A 19,579-nucleotide genomic window follows, 5' to 3' on the forward strand; every position below is an offset into this window, starting at 1 on the left:
GAGAAATAAAAGTGTATGTCCACAAAAAAGTGTACAAGAATGTTCACAGTGGCATTTTTCATAATAGTTAAAAAAGCAGAAGCTACCCAAATGTCAATCAACTGATGAACAGATAAATAAAATGTAGTGAGCCCTGAGTAATCTATAGAATTGTTGAATCAATGTTTTACACCTGAAACTAATACAACATTGTACTAATTATACTTCAATTTTTAAAAAGTGGGAAACACTGTGGAAAATCTGTACAATGGAAAATTTTTCACCATGAATGGAATGAAGTACTGATACCTCCTGTAACATGAGTGAACTCTGAAAGTTTCATGAAAACATGAGGTGAAAGAAGCCAAGCACACAATTATCACATATGAAATGTCTACAAGAGACAAATGATAGAGACAAAGTAGATTAATAATTGCCTGGTGCTGGGGGAGAATTAGGGGCCAATGTAATGTTGAGTGCTGACGGTACAGGGTTTCCTTTGGAGTGATAAAGATGTTCTAAACTTGTGGTGATGGCTACACATCTGTGAATACACTGAAAACCACTCAACCGTACACTGTAAGTAAGCTATAGGGTATACAAATTACATCTCAATAAAGCTATTATATTAGGAGGGAAAGCACTTCAAACAGTGCTTGATGTATAAGTGACTGACATATTAATACTATTATATATGAATAGAATCAAAGCACTCCTTAGAACTGATCTACTCTAATCCTCTTAGGTTACAGATGAAGAAGCTGAGCACCACATGGCAGACTTATCCAAGTTTACACGGCCAACAGGTACAAGTCAGTACTGAACCAGTGTTAATCAGTATTCTGCCTGGGACCCCAGCGTTCCCTTACAAAAATGTGAAAAACTGACCTAAGGTTAAAAGTTCCCATGTCTGAGAAAACTCAAGCCAAATTCGTTCTCCTTTAGAGTTAAGACAGGATTTATGCTTTAAAAATAGAGATGCAGACCTCATTTGGGAAACAGCTAGCAAATTCCTGTAAGAAACTCTACCCAAGGAGGGTAAGGCTTATATGAATAAGTTACAGTACAATCACTTCTTAAAAATATATTTTAAGGTTTTAAGGGAAAGGGAAACAGACAAGTCTCCAGACCTGTGGGTGGGATGGGTGTAACAGACTTACAAAGAGGCTCACATGACCATACTAAAAGGAGTCTACTGCTTAAAGCCAATTCACATCCTTAAAAGGCCAAAAGGAGAGAAATTAAACTTAGAAGGAACATTTTAAGACTGTGCTGTTATGAAACCATAGCCCCCATAACTGATAAATGGTGACAGTGAGGGTGGGGAGCAGAAAAGAATCTTTTGAACTTGTCATCCCACACAGAGAACAGTATCTGTCAAGAAAACATCCATATCTTTCCCTTTTCAGACCCTGGGACGTGTGAGGGTGGAAAGGCTTGTGGAGAGCAGGAAGAAGAGGAGATGACAAACCTAGCATTCTCTCAGACCAGGCTAAAAGTCCTCAAGGGCAGCTTTAGTCCACAGAGATGAGTGAGGAAAAAACCAGGAATATGTAAACCTGGACAAAGGCAATAACGGCTAAAGCGCTACTTTCTCCCCCACACCCCCAAGAAGAAATCTGTCACAAAGGCAAACTGGTCCCATCTCTGTCCAATTGGTTTTCCTGGCACATACCTTCCATTCTCCGAATGGCCCCAGGTGAGCTTGCTGACCCTCATGACCATCCTCAGCCCCACCGCCCACCCAGGCTGCTGCTCCAACATGCCCCCCTTGGTATCTCACTAATGATCTCCACTCTGCTAACTTCATCACCAAAAAAGTCAGATAAATTAATAAGGTGATTCAAGAGAAATATATTCAGTATATAGATCTAATTTTTTAAAAATTCTGGAATACAAGAATTCTCTTTTCTTTCACATTCAATTCAGTCATTTGTGAAATATTCACTGGGTCTCAATTTTGTGCTAGGCACAAATAAGTTGGGTACTGGGAAGAAGAGTTAAAATGAGAGTGTCTACTGGGAAAGAGGAACAATTAATCTGTGCTATACTACAGGTATACGGGTTGCCAAAAGACCTTAGGGAGGTCTTTAATCCCTGTGGGGACTGGGAACATAGAAAGCATTTCAATGAAACTGGTGCCTTTGACACATCATAAAGATATGTTCTATATAAAAAGGTGGGGTGGGCAGGGGGAAGAAGGTGATAGAAAGCTGAGGAGATAGTATGGTCCAAACTACTGAGCACAGGAGAATAGGAAAGACTTCCAGGAACATCAACTAAAACTGGAACTAAAATAATTCGCCCTGGAAAGTGGTATGATCATTTCTGCATCTGCTCCAGAGAAACCTGCCAAAATATGATTAGTATAATACCCAAGAGAAAGTCACATGCCCCTGCATATGAAAATGCAAGAGGGAATTAGTTCTAACAGTTTTTAAGCTTCTCAAGAACAGAGCAAGACCCAAAACCCACAAAATGTGCTTAAGCTTTATTTTAATGATATAGGGGTATCACAAATAATCAGCCTGTGAAGTAGTTTATAAAGAATAAGCCTCTGTTGTTTGGAGTGGACAGGTCAGACAGCTCTTTATGAAATTTTAAAAAATCATAGAGGAATAGACAGGTGTGGGAGAGAGAAAAAGGGAAAGTACATTGAGGACGGGCCAATCCAACTGTGAACTCACAAGGCACAGCCAAGAGATTCAAACAACCCACTGTGCTACTTCCCAAAACCAGCCTAACTCATTCTTTCCCCACTAATTGGTCCTAACTCAAAATATTGGGACTCAGTGATTTAATCATTTATTTTCTTTTGTTCTTATGTGAAAATTATTCTGACTAAAATGCCCCTCCTCAGGGCTTCTGCTAAAGACTTACTTAATGGTAGCCCATGAAGGATCTGGATTATTAACTGTTGATCATCCAAGGAAAAAGCGAAACATGGTTTCTTGGTTTGATTCTATTAGTTCCCTCTTGAATGTATTCCTTTTTTCTTCCCTCTGTGGAGACCCACTTCTTCCTCGGTCACATAACAGGAGTTGTTTTTGCAGTTTTAATTCCCTCTCCGTGAGTCTTACAATAATACTAAAATACTAAACTCATATTCCTCAACCATAAAAAGGAATTAAATCTTGCTATTTGTGACAATATGGATGGACCGAGACAGTAGTATGTGCTAAGTAAAATAAGTCAGACAGAGAATGACCAAAACCTTATCATTTCACTTATATGTGGAACCTAAAAAACAAAATAAACAGACTCTTCAATACAGAAAACAAACTGGTAGTTTGCGAAAAGAAAGTGGGGGTGGAGGGTGGGCAAAGTAGGTGAAAGGGATGAAGAGGTACAAACTTCCAGTAATAAAATAAATAAGGTCGTGGAGATGAAAAGCACAGGGAATATAGCTTGTAATATCGTCACAATGTTGTGTGGTGCCAGATGGTGGCCACTTTTACCATGGTGAGTACTGTGTAATGTATAAAATTGTCAAATCACTACGGTGTACACCTGAAACTAATACAATATTGTATGTCAACTACGCTTCAATAATAAAAACATAAAAATCAACTCACAGAAACTATAGCATCCTTTGCAGGAAAAGAACTATAACTTGACCATTTGAACATAATCACTAACGTGGCTCACTGACTCTCAGAGTTGAAAAGGACTCTAAAATTCTTCTTATCCAAGATCATAGTACGCAAGAACAAAAGGAGAATATGATACCAGGAAGAAAATGAGAAGACCAAAATTACATTCTCAATACTATATTTTTGTTGAATGTTTCCTTCGATGAAAGGAGGTAGGTGCGGGATGGGCTAAATGGGTGATGGGTACTAAGAAGGGCACTTGTTGTGATGAGCACTGGGTGTCATGTGTTAGTGACGAATCACTAAGCTCTACTCTTGAAACCAGTAGTACACTATATGTTAACTAACAAATTTAAATAAAAACCTGAAACAACCACAACAAAAAATACTGTGATATTATACTAAAACTCAGTTGGTCAATAAATATTTGAATGCCTGTTATGAACCTGGCGCTGTTTTGGGATGCTTGGGACACATCACTAAACAAAAACAAAGATCCTAGCTTTTACTCTGAAGAGAGGAAGAAGCAGCAGAATCTAGAGAAGACAGACAATAAACAATAGACATAATGAGGTAAATTATATAGTGCAAATTATATACTAAGCAGATGATAAGTGTTATAGAAAAAGAAAAGAAAAAGTAGACCAGGGCCAATAATTAAGGGGATACGGGCTGGTTACTATCTGAAATAGGGTGATCAGGGTAGGCCTCAATTAAAAGTGCAAGGACTTGAAATGCGGCAGGCAGCACACACAGGACCTGCAAAATACCTTACCCTCTTGCTGACTTGATTTCTCCATTTTTAGAACTGAAATAATGATTCTCCTCAAATAAGGGTGTGATTTACGTTGAGGTAGTGATTATTATTTTAAGTAACATTTTAAGTCTCTTGAATAGTGTGGAGCATAATAGAAGGTGGGGCAAGGAGAATGATACTGTATCACAGAAAGGATGTTCTAAGAAAAAATAATCTTCAGACACGATTTCCCTGTATGGGGAAATATGGTTAATACTTCCCAAACTCTACCTGGAGCATAAAAACAGTTGAGCATAAAATCTCACAAATTGTGTAAATACATACTTATTTACAGTGTTACTGCATCATCTATTGTTTTGAATTATTTTTAAATTTCTTTTTATACATTGTCTAAGTGAATGTTATCTGTTTTAGATCATGGGACCTCGAAAGGCAAGAATCGACCTACTTAACTATTTTAAATGTCTGCACGGTGCCAGACACAGGTTGAAATAAACAGCATTTGATCATGATTAGAAGTACTTCCTACTTTTTTTTTTTAACCCAGACATCTCAAAGCATTTAACAGTTTCCAACATTTTCAAAGCACCTTCCGGGATAGCCCAGCAGGGTAATGTGATTCCGTCAGATGCCGAGGCTTTGGAAAGAACCTGTCTGGGTGTTAGGACTCAGCCGGACCACATGTCAGCTGTGCAACTTGGGGTAAACCATCTACCAACTTGAGCTATTTCACCTGAGAAAACTAGAAAAGTAATACCTATCCCCAGGGTTTTTGTGTAATTGAGCTAATGGATGCAGAAGTACCTGGCACAGTGCCTAAGTCCTAAAAGGCATTGAATAAATGTTAGTTTTCTCTTTGCCAACTTTCCTCCCCACCCCCTGCATCCTCATCCCAAACTCCAACACACACACACACACACACACACACACACTTCATCAGTGAGTAAACAAACGTCTTGCTTTAAATTACAAGCAGAGCACAGAGGACAGCCAAGATCTCTTCACTCCATCCCACGAGCCCTGGCAGGCTCTCAGCTGTGGAATCCCTGGTTATTTCCTTTCTCAAGGAGGAGATACTATTCTGGTTTGACAGATCCTTTCCTGGACACACTCTCAGAATTCCCTAAGGTTCTTATCATGGCTAATGGATAACAATGCAGAGACTATGGGAGTGAATAATCACTCTCTCCTAGCTAAAAACTTCCTTTATTGACTTCTCTAACTTCCCGTCAGTATTTTGCTGCCAAATCAACCTTTTGTTCTGGGCAACCATTAAAAGTAATTTTCTTGAAACTGAAAAAACATTCAGCCTTCAACAATAAATTGTGCTCACCTCAATTATTAGCCATTTGGATGATTTATTAGAATATGTATAAAATGAAATTGTTTACATTTCTCTTTCCTTCTTTAACCCTTAAAATAGAGCCAACAAACAGGGGAATGAAGAAAGATATCTTTGAGTTATTTCTTCTACAAGATAAGCTGGATGACAGTAATACTCTTATCAGTAAAATTTATTTAGTGTCTAGAATGACTGCATTATCTATTCTTCATTGAAAGTGAAACTGAAAGCAATACATTTAATAGCTTGTTCTGGTGGCTTACAGTTAAATGTACAAAGTTGTTTATTATGTGACAATGTCTTGTATCACCCTATCCCAAGCACATAGTAGAGTGCCTAGAAAACAGGTGGCAGTTAATACATTTTTACTGAATGAAATGAATAAATTACCATTTGGTTTTATACCAAGGACCAACATATGACCTTTAATCCCCAAAAGATAAAACACACTATCCCATTATATGTGAACCATATCCACAACGCCAGAATCTATGAGTCCCAGTCTGAAAGAGTGGCTAGAACAACTTCTTTTTGAGGCAATTCTGCTTACTTGGCACATTATTCCCCCCTACAGTTTTCATTCTTTTGTTTTTGTACTAAGGATATTTGTATAAAAACAAAATCTTTGTTGCTTAGTAATTCATCTGCTCCAGCTGTTTGTGTTCTGTTCCCAATCAAAAACCTCCGTTTTCAGCCTCCTCATCATTTTATAAGGGGTTAGCGAATCGGCCAGGCTTGCTCCTTTCTCCATCTCTATGGAACACTGGGCTCCAAGCCTCCTTCCATACATTGCTCCTTTTCTGGCTTCTATCTTGGAGTTAAGTATGGCTATGCCATACCTTATTCACCAGTACTCATCAAAAAGTGCCCACTGAGTAACAGAGCACCATCTGAGTTCCAAAATTCTCTCACTTCAAGTCAGGGCAAGGTTACCCCAAGCTACAGAGAATCATGGAGAGGGATAGAAGCCTAGGGAACATTACAGAAGTGTAGGCAGGTGTGTCTAGGTAGGTAGGTAGAATAACCTATTACTCCTTCAGAGTAGGAAAAGTTGCTTACCTATATTATTGTCCTCAGTTTAAAGAACTTTATGAATCAGACATACTTTTCAACATCTAATTCTCATTGTGTTCCCTTCCACTCCATAGACCTATCCATTTCTTTCTCAGATCTGTTTCATTTCTTACTATTCCTCCAAAAAGGACCATAAACAATTTCCTAGCTACTCATTATCATAAACCCTGACATGTTAAATTACCCCCTGCTCAATTTATGGACCACACTGGTCCATAAAACTCTTCCCTCCCCAGCAACCCACCCCATACAAAATTCTTATTTCCCCTTATCCCTGCTGAGAAGGATGTTCCCTAAAGGAGCACCTGAGCCACACTGCTTTCCTTCTGTACTGGAGGTGTATCCCCCATCCCAGGACACTGGGGGCTTTCCTTACCTGGAAGGCAGTTGCATTCAAATGTGAAGTCACCAGTCTGCCGGCAGGTGCCTCCATTGACACAGGGGGAGGGGGCACAGGGCACGTAGGGGCTGTCACAGTGCTGGCCTGTGAAGCCCTGGGGGCATTGGCACTGATAGGAACCCAGTAGGTTGAGGCAGGTGCCACCATGCTGACACTGTCCTGGAATGTCACATTCATTGACGTCAGTCTCACACTTCTGTCCTGTGAAGCCTGTGAGGCATTTGCACGAGAACTGGTTGGCCACAGTGGTGCAGGTACTTCCATTTGCACAGGGGTGAGACAGGCAGGCATCGGTCCATTGGCACAGCTTACCTAAGGAAAGAGAACAGACTCAGTACTGCCCACTGAAGTGGGAGCCTGTCCCATCCTCAACATCCCACACTTCCCACCCGTCCAACATCAGTTATTGCGTGGAGAATCTCCTAACCTCTTTGAACTTCACAGGAAGTCTGAATCAGAGCTTCCTCAAAATCACCTGACATGGGCACTCTGAATGGCCCTCAATCAAGACAAAGACTTAGTGGAGCACATGGAGAGTACTGCAGGCTAGTCATATGAAGCCCGTCCTCAAAGGAATCCATCAGTCCCTCCGGTGGCAAAGAAGGGTCTGCACCTACCTGCTGTCTCACACCTTGTCTTTGCATAAGCTACTCCTTTGTTTGGAATGCTGTCTTCCTTTCAGTCTACCTAGTGAGCTCCCGCTTTACAACTCCGCTCAGAAGTTACCTCACTGCCCTTCTCAGCTCCCTAAATCACTCTCTCTTACACACACATCTGCACATGTATACACACACCCCAAATTTGCTGTTTCCTTACAGGCAGAGGCTGGATCCCCATAATGGGCTCTCAAATCACATCCTTTGAGTGAATAAAACTCATTGATCTTTTCCATAATATATACTTACTAAACAGATCTGTTATATGATAGAAACAAGTCAATGCTACTTCTATTCTTCTTTTAAATACAACCTACACACATACTCTGGAAAATATTTTAATTGTGGTCTTGCTACATTATTGCTTGATGTGTTTGAAGAGGATGAAGAATCTCTAGCTACTTATATATTAAAAGACTTAGAAGTTGTAGTGAGAATAAAGGTCTAGAAAGGTAGATCTTGTGGACTCTCAAGTAGGAAAACATGAGAGGAGGGGCGCCTGGGTGGCTTAGTCGGTTAAGCATCCGACTTTCGCTTAGGTCATGATCTTGCGGTTCGTGGGTTCGAGCCCCACGTCGGGCTCTGTGCTGACTGCCAGCTCAGAGCCTGGAGCCTGTTTCAGAGTCTGTCACTCCTTCTCTCTCTGACCCTCCCCTGCTCACGCCGTCTCTCTCTCTCTCTCCTAGAAATAAATAAAACATTAAAAATTTTTTTTTAAAAAGGAAAACATGAGAGGAGGCCAGAAGACTTTGATGTGCTGGATCCTAAGGCATGATGACTCCAAGGGAGCAAAGCAAATTCTCTGAGGTAGAAAGACAGAGAAAAAAAAATATTCTCATGCTATTAGTAAGTTTGGTATTAATATAGATTTTTGTTTTCAATAGCTTAAGCTTTTTGTTTTCAACTAAACTAAAGATTATGAGAACCCCTTGAATTTGCTAATATTTCAGTTGGTTGTCTGAGTAAATATCCAAATATCTGACCTCCACTGAAAAACAAAAGAGAGGGGTGCCTGGGTGGCTCAGTCAGTTGAGCTTCCGACTTTGGCTGAGGGCATGATCTTACCGTCCGTGAGTTTGAGCCCCATGTTGGGCTCTGAGCCTACAGCGCAGAGCCTGCTTTGGATCCTCTGTCTCCCTCTCTCTGCCCCTCCCCCAGTCAAGCTCACTTGCTTGCTCGCTCGCTCTCGCAAAAATAAAGTAAAAAAAAATTTTTTTAACACTAAAAAAAAGTAAACCAATGAGAGCCATGACAGCTTTTCTAAAAGGAAGAAGGAGGAGACACATGAGCACACAGAAGTGCTCTCTGTCTGTCAAGGTGTCAAATCAGACAGGAAAGGTACAATAAAATTTTGGGCATAGCACATGTATCTCAGGGTGCTACCCAGAGAATAAAAAGGAAGAACTAAAATTTCTCTTCCTATTTTTTCTTCATTCCTCTGAGAGGAACTTACCTACAGTGAAGAAGAGATAAAAAATGGTTCCTTCTAGCAACTGTGTATATGAGAGTATTTGCCTACAACCAAAACAGAAAGGTCCCTGAACCTGGCTTCCCACATATGATACATACAGGCACTAACTTCCTACCTCTGTTTCTTCAACCATGAGTACAGATAAGCTAAGAAGGTCTGATTAGGTGGGGTACGGGGCTACCACAAAGCCAAAAGGGTAACTTAACCTGTGGTAATTCCTAAAGACAGACAAAAGTGGCAAATGTGTGAAAATGATCAGAGTCCTGCAGAACACCAAGAAGAGATCCTTTTAATGGCAAATGAAGAACTTTTAATTTGGGGGTCATTTCAGAGTTACCATTCTAGTAATTAAAAAGACATTCCTGCCATTTCCACTAGTCAGGATTAAAATGTTTTACACAAGTATGCTTTCCCTTTGCTTGTGGAGTGAAACAACTTCAAACTGACAATCAGGAAAAAAATTTTCCTTTTAACCACCGAATAAAGAATCATAGCATCAATGTCATGGTCATAATGAAGAAAATAGATCATCCTAACTATCCTCTACCCTTACCAACACCTTTTGATGAAAAATCAGTAGAAAAAGTATTCCAAACTAATCTATTCAATCTAGTTTACTGAGTATGTTTTTAATTTTTGCTTATAAGATTTACAGAATTGCTGGTGTCATGGGGGACAAACTGCTTTCCTCATCTAACTTAATTAACATTTACAGTTCATTTTGTTTTTTTAAATTATTTTTTAAAATTTTTTCTGAGAGAGAGAGAGAGAGAGACAGAGACAGCATGAGCAGGGGAGGGTCAGAGAGGAAGATACAGAATCTGAAGCAGGCTCCAGGCTCTGAGCTAGCTATTAGCACAGAGCCCAATCCAATGCGGGGCTTGAACCCACAAACCATGAGATCATGACCTGAGCCGAAGTCGGACACTTAAGCAACTGAGCCCCCCAGGCACCCCTACAGTTCATTTTGAATAAAGCTCAGACCCACCTTTGGAGAACTCATGATCTAGTCAGATGAGAGACGTGTAAAAAAATTATTACAATAAAATGTGACACATAAAATAATAGAACATAGAGACTGCCTAAAGGAATATGAAAAAATCACTAAGACAGAATCTTAAATAACATTGGGCAATCACCAACTGTAACAAAGGGCATTCCAGGCAAAGGGGTGTGCAACAGCATGGAGGCAACAGGAAGTATGACATTTTCAGGAAATGATGAGAATGTTGTTGGTGTGACTAGGGGTTAGATGCTTGTGGGAAGTGAAGCTATAAAAAGACGCAAGGCTGGGGTTCCCGGGTGGCTCAGTTGGTTAAGTATCCGACTCTTGATTTCAGCTCAGGTCATGATCTCACAGTTCGTGAGCCCTGCATTGGGCTCTGTGCTGACAGCACGGAGCCTGCTTGGGATTCTCTCTCTCCCTTTCTCTCTGCCCCTTACCTGCTCTCATGCTCTCTCTCTCTCTCTCTCTCAAAATAAATAAACTAAAAAAAAAAAGACGTAAGGCCTAGACAATGATGGGCTATGGAAGCCATATAAAAGAGTTTGCAGTTGGCGGGTGATAAAAAGTCATTAGGCATTGTAATTAGGTGAGTTTGTGAGAAGATTTGCATTCATGGTCAAAGATGTGGCATTGTGACAGGTGAACAAGACGGGGAGAAAGTAAAGGCAAGGAAACCAGTTAGGAATGACTGCAGGAGCCCAGGTGAGAGCTGACCTGTCACCAATGTGGATAGGATAGACCTCAACTACAGGGCAGAAAAAGAAATGAAGAGGGGTAGACAGGTGAGAGGTGATTCAAGGACTAGGGCAGGTGGCTGAGTCTAAGCGTGGTGAGGGAAAGGGGGAGTCTAGTTTGGAATATTTTTTTATATGTCCCTCATCTGACTATGACCCATTTATATCAACATGTTGAGTATGAGGTACCTGTCAAATGTCCAAGGATAATATACAACAGATAGTTAGAAATATGAGCCTGAATTTCGGGGGGGGGGGGTGGAGTGAAAAGGATGACTATAAGAGTCACCAGCAACTGATGAAGATAATGACAGTTGAAGCCACTGGAGATAGTGAGATTCCCTGGGGGGAGCTGTGATATGGCTCAAAAAGAGGGCTCAAAATAGAGTTCCAAGGAACACAAAAATTTGATGGCTGAGGACGAGGCAATACAGAAGCCAAAGGAACAGAGTACAGAAAACCAGAAAAGCTAGTGCCCTGAATGTGTAGGTAGAGATTTCAAGAAGCAAGTAATCAATAGCATAGACAGCTCTTCCTCTAGTGACAGCGGAGTATGGTTCTGATCCCCGATCTTGACACATATACACTTCAGGCAGTCAGATACTTCTGAGTATTTGACCCTTTCTCTTTCTCTCCTCTTAGAACTCTCAAAAGGAGGTTGAAGATAGTTGTCTGGAACACTCTAGTTCCTTACCATAATGTTAAATGGGCACCAGAGTTAGAGGATCCTTAAGAGCAATATGTCAAGATCTAAGAGATGATAAAGAAAGGTATCTTTGGAGAATAGAAAACTGTGGCCCTCGGTCATATTGTTACCTGTAAAACCAACTTGGCAGGTACACTCATAGTCATCCCGGCTACGCACGTGGCAGGTGCCTCCATTCAGGCAGGGATGAGACACAAAGCAGGGGTGAGTGGTTGAGTACTGGCAGTCATCGCCCGTGAACCCCAGGGCACATCGGCATGTGGCTTTCCCCAACATGGCCTGGGCCACACACGTCCCCCCATTCTGGCAGCGGTTCTTTTCACAGGGGTCTCGATGTTGACAATATTCTCCCAGGAAGCCCTCCAGACATCTGTGTGGAAAAGAGAAGAGTCCATGAAAACAGTTGGCTTCTTCTAAGTCCAAACACTAAAGAAGATAATGTAGCCCATTTAAGAAAATACTAGACTATGAATTGAGAGCTCTAAAAGTACAACCTATAAAACTGCCCTATTTTAGAAGTGCTTAGAGAACTTAACCACACACTCTCATGTCCTTCTGAGTCTCGGTAGGTGGCAGAATAGCAGACGGGTGGCCCAGCATGGTCTGCCATGGCCAATCAGCACAACCCTTATGAAGGCAAGATGAGCCTTTTTCACACAGGTGCAAGCTGGTACGGCATAACAGCATGCTTTTTCGTGCAGCACTGTTGATACTTATCTATTCAAACTCATTAGCTTTCTCATTTTGACTAAGCCATATGATAGGATTAAGATATTCACATGATAATGCATCATGGACTGACTTTCTTACCCTCCCCAATTTAAAGTATATAAAATACCATGTGATTTCTCTTAATTAGGCACTGAGAAATAATAAGTTCTTCTTTTCTTGTTTCCATTGAGACATCAACTGGCCTATACCTAGATTTCAGGGTAATGTTCACGAGTTACATTTCTTTGTGATGGAGAAAGAAAAAGGAGGTACAGGAATAGGGAAGAGTTCAAAGGTTTTTTTTTTTTTTTTTTTAATGTAAATCTGTTAATATATAATGGCAGGCAGCTTTTTTAACCAAATAAAAAAGAAGCACAAAATGTAATTAAAATAACATAAAAAAATATCTAAAGTACCATATAAACACCAAAGTGAAGAAGAGATGATAATTCAAGAATAACATTCTCCACATGGTGTGTTGAGGAGCGTTTTTATATGCCACCCATGGAATCATAAGATATACAACCATCCCAAATTGTGTGTAGTACTTATGACAATAGTACATTCTCTAAACAACATTTAAAAAGGCATGGAAAGTCTTCATTTTCATAATGTAGAGTTTGTTTAAATGAGACCTCTAAGAAACATTTAAAAGTAACACAAAGACTTTGATTCTAACTATAAATTTTACCATTTGGCTGTTTCCCCAGATATTTGACTAAACCCATTTCTACATTATTTTACTTTTTTGAGGATAGAAAACTAAGTCTACAAGGTTGCTCCATCATTACCTTAAAGACAACACCTTTAAACCAAACTCTAAAAAAATAATAAGCAAACAAACAAAACCAAACTCAAAACCTTCCCCCTCAAAGCCAGCTCCCATCACAGCTCGCAATGTGTATGTAGATTCTGGGTCCTGATTCTCCCTATCAGCCAGATATGAAGCACTGGGGTCGTGTTTTCCTCCTTCCTGTCCTTGCTCAATCATATCCAAGATGTCTCATTAGCCAGTGGTTGGCAAGGTGAGGTCTTCAGAGGTCCCAGTTATTAAGAAAAGGAGGAGGAGCAGATATCAAGGAACTAAGAGGGAACAGGCCCAGAGGTATGTAGTAGCTAACACAGCTGGAGGAGGAAACAGAGCTGGTGGGTAACTCCAGTGGGAGTGATGTCACTAGCGACAGCCTCCCCTCTTCCCAGATCTGTGTACAGTAAGCATGGCAGAGCCAGGAGCAGCTAGGGTTTTGAGCATCTTCATGAGCAGGTGAAGCTAGAGATGGAGAGGCAGTGAGGGGAGGGCACAGCACAAAAACGAAAAACTGGCTGAAGTTTCTGTAAGGAGTCTGCACGTCATGTGAAGGCCTGTTTAGAGTAAATCCTGGTGCAGTGACCTTGGACATGTTGCTAAACTTCACTATTAGTTCGCTCACACTGTAAATTGTTAATAAGGCTACCTACTTTGTGGGATTGTTGTAAGAAACCTACAAAATCAAGTATGTGAAAGCCTTATGTTATGGTTAGGGTTATGTTAAAAAGTTTTGCAAATGAATAACATTTTTTTCTCTTTGTACTTATTGAGGAAACTAGGGTGCTTTATTCAAATCACAGCTTGATTTGGTGATGGAATAGGTTATTTTCTGATTTTTTTAAAGTAGAAGAACAAAAACTGCAAATGTAGCATAGCTAAAATTAAGCCTGAGCTATATTATTAAAAGCATTTGTGACCTATTTAAGAAGTCTGTTATGGATGATATTCAAAACTACAACACAACTCTCATTCATAATGGTAGTCGTATGGGCGTTTAGGCTGGCTGACAACTCTTGATTCACCCATATGGGAATTATTTACCTTGTAAATAATGGAAAACTTTTAAACTTGGGTGGGCCTTGCCCAGCTTTGCTCCTGGACTTCTATACCACCACCCCCTCCCCAACACTATCATGTGGCATCTGCTCAGAGAATGCAAATTCATTTAAATAGCAGTATTGCAAACATATAAAAAAGCATAAGGCTCCCAGGAAAACAAAAATGAAACAATATGAAAATTTCTGGAGCCAATCAAGAGTATTGCTTTTTTAAAAAACATTTTATTTATTTCTGAGAGAGACAGTATGAAAAGGGGAGGGTCAGAGAGAGAGAGAGAGACAGAATCTGAAACGGGCTCCAGGCTCTGCGCTAGCTGTCAGCACAGAGCCCAACGCGGGGCTCGAACCCACAAACCATGAGATCATGACCTGAGCCAAAGTTGGATGCTTAACCGACTGAGCCACCCAGGCTCCCTCCCTCAACCAAGAGTATTCCTGAGTCTAGGGTTTCATCTGCATTGTTTACTTCCCACCAAGTACAGAAAAATAAGTTTCAACTAAGATACGTTTAAGAAACCCATAAAAGCAGAGGCTGGCAAATACAGCTTGCAGACCCACTATGGTCCACTGCCTGTTTTTGTATGGCCTATGAGCTGAGAATAGTTTTTACATTTTTAAATGGCTAGAAAAATGTCAAAAAAAGATATTTCGTGACATTTGAAAATTATGAAAATTCAGATTTCAGTGTCCATAAACCAAGTCTTATTAGAACACAGTCACACTCATTCGTTTATTCTATGGCTACTTCTGCATTACAATAACTGGGCTAAGTAGTTGTGATGAGACCTCTTAGCTCGCAAAAATACTTACTATCTGGTGCTTTACAGAAAGTCTGCCAACTCCTGAGTAAGGAAATGTATGAAACCCAATTCTATACATAGCATCCAACATGCTTATTAATAATGATGTTGATGATGATGAGGAAGAATGTTCTCACATCAGTTTCTGCAAAGAATACTGCACTCATTCATTCATCTAACAAACATTTAGTAAGTGACTATTATATGCCAGACATTGTTCTAACACTAGGAAAGTCCTTGAACTTGTGGAGTTTAAATTCTAGTAAGGGAAGACAAAGACAAGACTAGTAAGTAAAACATATAATTTGTTCATTAAAGTTAAGTGCTATAAAAATTAATTAAAAAAGGAAAGGGGGAGGGGCGCCTGGGTGGCTTACTCATTTGAGCGTCCAACTTCAGCTCAGGTCATGATCTCACGGTTCGTGGGTTCAAGCCCCGCATCGGGCTCTATGCTGACTGCCAGCTCAGAGCCTGGAGCCTGTTTCGGATTCTGTGTCTCCCTCTCTCTCTGACCCTCCCTTGCTCACGCTGTCTCTCTCTCTCTCAGAAATTAATAAAAACATTTAAAAAAAAAAAAAAGGAAAGGGGGATGGGAAGGGATGGAATTGGGAATGGCAGGGTTGATAAAATGAAGCATTTTGGTTTTAAATGGGAAAATCTGATAAGGCCTCACTTAGAGGGTACATTGGAGTAAAGACCTTGATGCAGTGAGGGACTAGCCATGTAGGTATCTTAGGGAAGTGTGTTTAAGGCAGAGGGAACAGCAAATGCAATGGACCTAAAAATAGGAAACAGTCATGGCATGTTTGAGGAACAGCAAGCAGACCTCTGTGGCTCTACCAAAGGGATTAAGAAAAAGAGTAGCAGAAAATAGATGAGAGCTATAACTTGGGGGGTAGAGGGGCTGCAGACCACCATGAAGAAGGCCTGAGGTTTGTATCCTAGGTGAGATAATATGACGTACAACTGACTTACCCTCCTAAAGTCCATATATAGAACTACATCTTATTTTTATGTGAAACCAGACATATTGTTAAAGATATAATTTCTTATTTAAATTGTTCTAGAGAGCTAGATATCAATCAGCCTATTTCTTTACTTTAAAACAACAAATCTCTTTTAACCTACATTTTTCACTAAGCTCCATTTCCCTTTCCAAATTCTTCCATCACGACCAAACTGCTTTAACTGTGCCTAATTTCACAAATATTTTCCCTTTCTCTTCCATCTGCTGCTTACCTGTCCCTTTGTAACAAAATTTGCATTCTAATAATTGCCCAGAAACTATGTTCTGAGAGCAATGACTTTATTTCCCCTTATCAAGTTTAGTCTGAAATTTCATTAGAGAGAAATTCTCTTTCCTGTAGGTAATGTCTCTGACCACGCCTTCTACCATTTTAATCCTTTTACATTTCGTTTCTAGGCCTCCCTCTATCTCAGAGCTTGGTGAATTCTTAGTCTAGATTCCTGACCCCTCTTCTCCTTCCTCCCCATCAATTATAGACAACTTAAAGTTTGAGCTGCACTGCTCTTTTCTCTCATACGCATCTGTTACTGCTGTCACTGTTCATCTGATTTTAAACAACTACCTTCATGTGGCCACATAAACAGTGCCACTGGCGTATGACAATTCACTGAAAGTCATCTACTTGCCCTAATCTACTCTGCAGTACTTGAAGATTTGAAAAGTGAGATCATGTTTCCATGGAGCTTTAATTCTTCAATTTTTCTAAGGTTTCCACTCACAATCTCAAAAATCACTTTTTTTTAAAGTTTATTTATTTTTGAGAGAGACAGAGTGTGAGCAGAGGAGGGTCAGATAGAGAGGGAGACACAGAATCTGAATCAGGCTCCAAGCTCTGAGCTGTCAGCACAGAACCCGACACCGGCCTTGAAACCACAAACTGTGAGATCATGACTTGAGCCAAAGTTGGCCACTTAGCCGACTGAGCCACCCAAGGGTCCCTCAAAAATCACTTTTAACTAATGCTTTTATGTTATATGTAACTTATTACCATGTTCTGATAAATCTTATTAAGTGAATTCCTATAATACTTATGATTCATACTCAGTTTCCTTTTTGATACAAATTCTGATCATCTTAAAAGCCTCAGGCCAGATAGCACCCTTGGAATAAAATAAATCTTGGGATTTATTTCTACCCTAAGGTAATTTCTACCCAATGAGAGAATTCTTTCTAAGGTACCCTTAAAAGATGATCACCAGTCCCTACTTGAATCTAAGCAGTTAAGCACAGTGTCTGAGTAGTATTAAGAATTTAATAAATGCTTGAAGTTGTTATTGTTCTTGCTATTAAAAGTACAGACCCTGAAACCAAACCACATGGATTTCAAACCCAGCTCCCCATTTGCTCAGTATATGACCTTGAGCAAGTTACTAAACTTGTTACCAAATGGATTTAGTAAGAGTGCTTACCTCATAGGGTTTTTAAATAACTGTAAAGCATTTAGAACAGCATAGTAAACACCATGCACTTGTTAAGTAAAATAAAATTAATGGCTTACTACTTCAACAACAGAACAGTCTTCGGTGTGGTGGATCCCATGATCAGAAAGCTCTTTCCTTCTGATGTCTTAAATTTTGCCTCCCCTCCTTGGTATACACCCAAAATAACTAAAAATACAAGTCCACACAAAAATTTGTAAAGAATGTTCATAGTAGTATTCTCTCTAATGGCAAAAAGTAGAAACAACTCAAATATCCATAAGCTAATGAATGGATAAATAAAATGTGGTATATTTCATACAATGAAATATTATTTAGTCATAAAAAAGGAATGAGGGTCTGATACATGCTATGACAGGGATGAACCTTGAAAACATCATGCTAAGTGAAAGCAGCTAGACACAAAAGGCCACATAGTGCATTTTATTTTTATGAAATGTCCAGAATAGGCAAATCCACAGAGATAGAAAAAAGATTATTGCTGCCAGGGGCTAGGAAGAGGGGGAAAACAGAGTGACTGCTAAGGAGCAGAGAGCTTCTTGGGGGTGGAGAATAAAAATGTTTTGAAATTAGATAGTGTTAATGGTTACACATATCTGTGAACATACTGAACACCACTGAATTGTACACTTTAAAAGGGTAATTTTTAATATTCTATGGATTATATTTCATTAAAAAAAATTTTGGCCTCCCTAAAATTTCCACTTACTGGCTATGCCTGTTCTCTAGAATAAAAAGGAACAAGCCTTCTGCTTCTCTAACATGTAGCCATTCAAGAACTTAAAGATGGTTGTGCTGACCCTTTGTTTTCTTTTATACAGGATTCAGTAATTTGGACTATTCCTCAGTATAAGATTATTTCCAGACTTCTTCACCATTTCAGTAGCTCTTCTATGCTTAATATAGTAACAATAGTGACTAACATTTTCAAAGCACTTACTTTGTATTATGTATTTGCTAAGCACTTCACAGCTATTATCTTTTATTACTCCCCATAAGGGTACTGGAACCTTATGATCCACATTCTGTACATGAGGACCTTGAAGCTTAGGAAGATTAAGATTTTACAACTAGGAGATGACAGAGGCAGGATTCAAACCCACATACCACTCCAGAGCCCATGTATCCCAACACTGGGGTATCCTGCCTCCTCCTACTAGATGATTCTAGTTCATCAAAAACCTCTTTAAAACACAGGGCCTGAAATGAGAGGAAGAAAAAAAAAAGAAGAAGAAGAAGAAAAACAAACCATGTGATCTTACCAGCACAGCATGTGGACACTATATTTTACTAGTGCCGCGTAAAACTGTTCACTTTTTCAGAAGCCACAAAATACCATTATAAACTACTGAACACAGTTAAAATGCCACATCTTCTTTTCCACATGAACTAATGACACTATATTTCTTGAACCCAATAACTGGACCTGTTATTTGTTCCTTTTAAATTCCCATGCTGAATCTTTACCTGTATATTCTTTGAGATAACTTTTACACTTTATTCACATAATCACAGAATTTCAGCACCACACCATACCTCAGAAATCAACTGGTCCGACACCCCATTGTTCTGACCTGCCCCAAAGTTGCTGTCTGCAATCTATCAGCTTTCCCCAGTGTTGTACCATCTACAGCTACAACTCTATCTTTACCTAGATCTTTTACCAGAAGATAAAGCAGTACTTAACTGAAAGTACTCTACTAGGTCTCGCCCCAACCCAGCACCTGTTCAGTCAGCTCTATCATGCTGGCTGCACCCGCATCCTACCCACACCTCTCCAGAGGATAGCCAGGAAATCCCTTGCTAGAACTAGCACACTACTTAAATAATATTTTTCAAGCATAATTTTGACCGTGTCACTTCTCTGCTCAGAAACTGGCATCACCATCCAGCCCTTAAAATCCAAGTTTCTTAGAATCTATGGCCCACTTGTCTGCCCTACTGCTGTCATCAATAGCCTCACTCCTTCATGAAACACTCCAGATTACTTCCCTTCTCTTGTCTACTGCTCCCTATAT

General features: G+C 39.9%; 1 protein-coding gene across 1 annotated transcript in view; it reads right to left on the reverse strand.

The window, feature by feature from the left end:
• Positions 1–19,579, reverse strand: part of NOTCH2 (notch receptor 2) — a 172,214-nt gene that overhangs the window by 87,224 nt on the left and 65,411 nt on the right. The window contains exons 3-4 of the mRNA XM_039255666.1: positions 11,829–12,088; positions 7,122–7,457 (exon numbers count right to left, since the gene is read on the reverse strand). Coding sequence (XP_039111597.1) covers positions 7,122–7,457; positions 11,829–12,088 — 596 coding nt within the window. The remainder of the gene's footprint in view (positions 1–7,121; positions 7,458–11,828; positions 12,089–19,579) is intronic.

The sequence above is a fragment of the Hyaena hyaena genome, unplaced genomic scaffold, assembly GCF_003009895.1.
Source record: "Hyaena hyaena isolate Hyena2069 unplaced genomic scaffold, ASM300989v1 scaffold_539, whole genome shotgun sequence".
In the NCBI taxonomy this organism is placed as follows: Eukaryota; Metazoa; Chordata; class Mammalia; order Carnivora; family Hyaenidae; genus Hyaena; species Hyaena hyaena.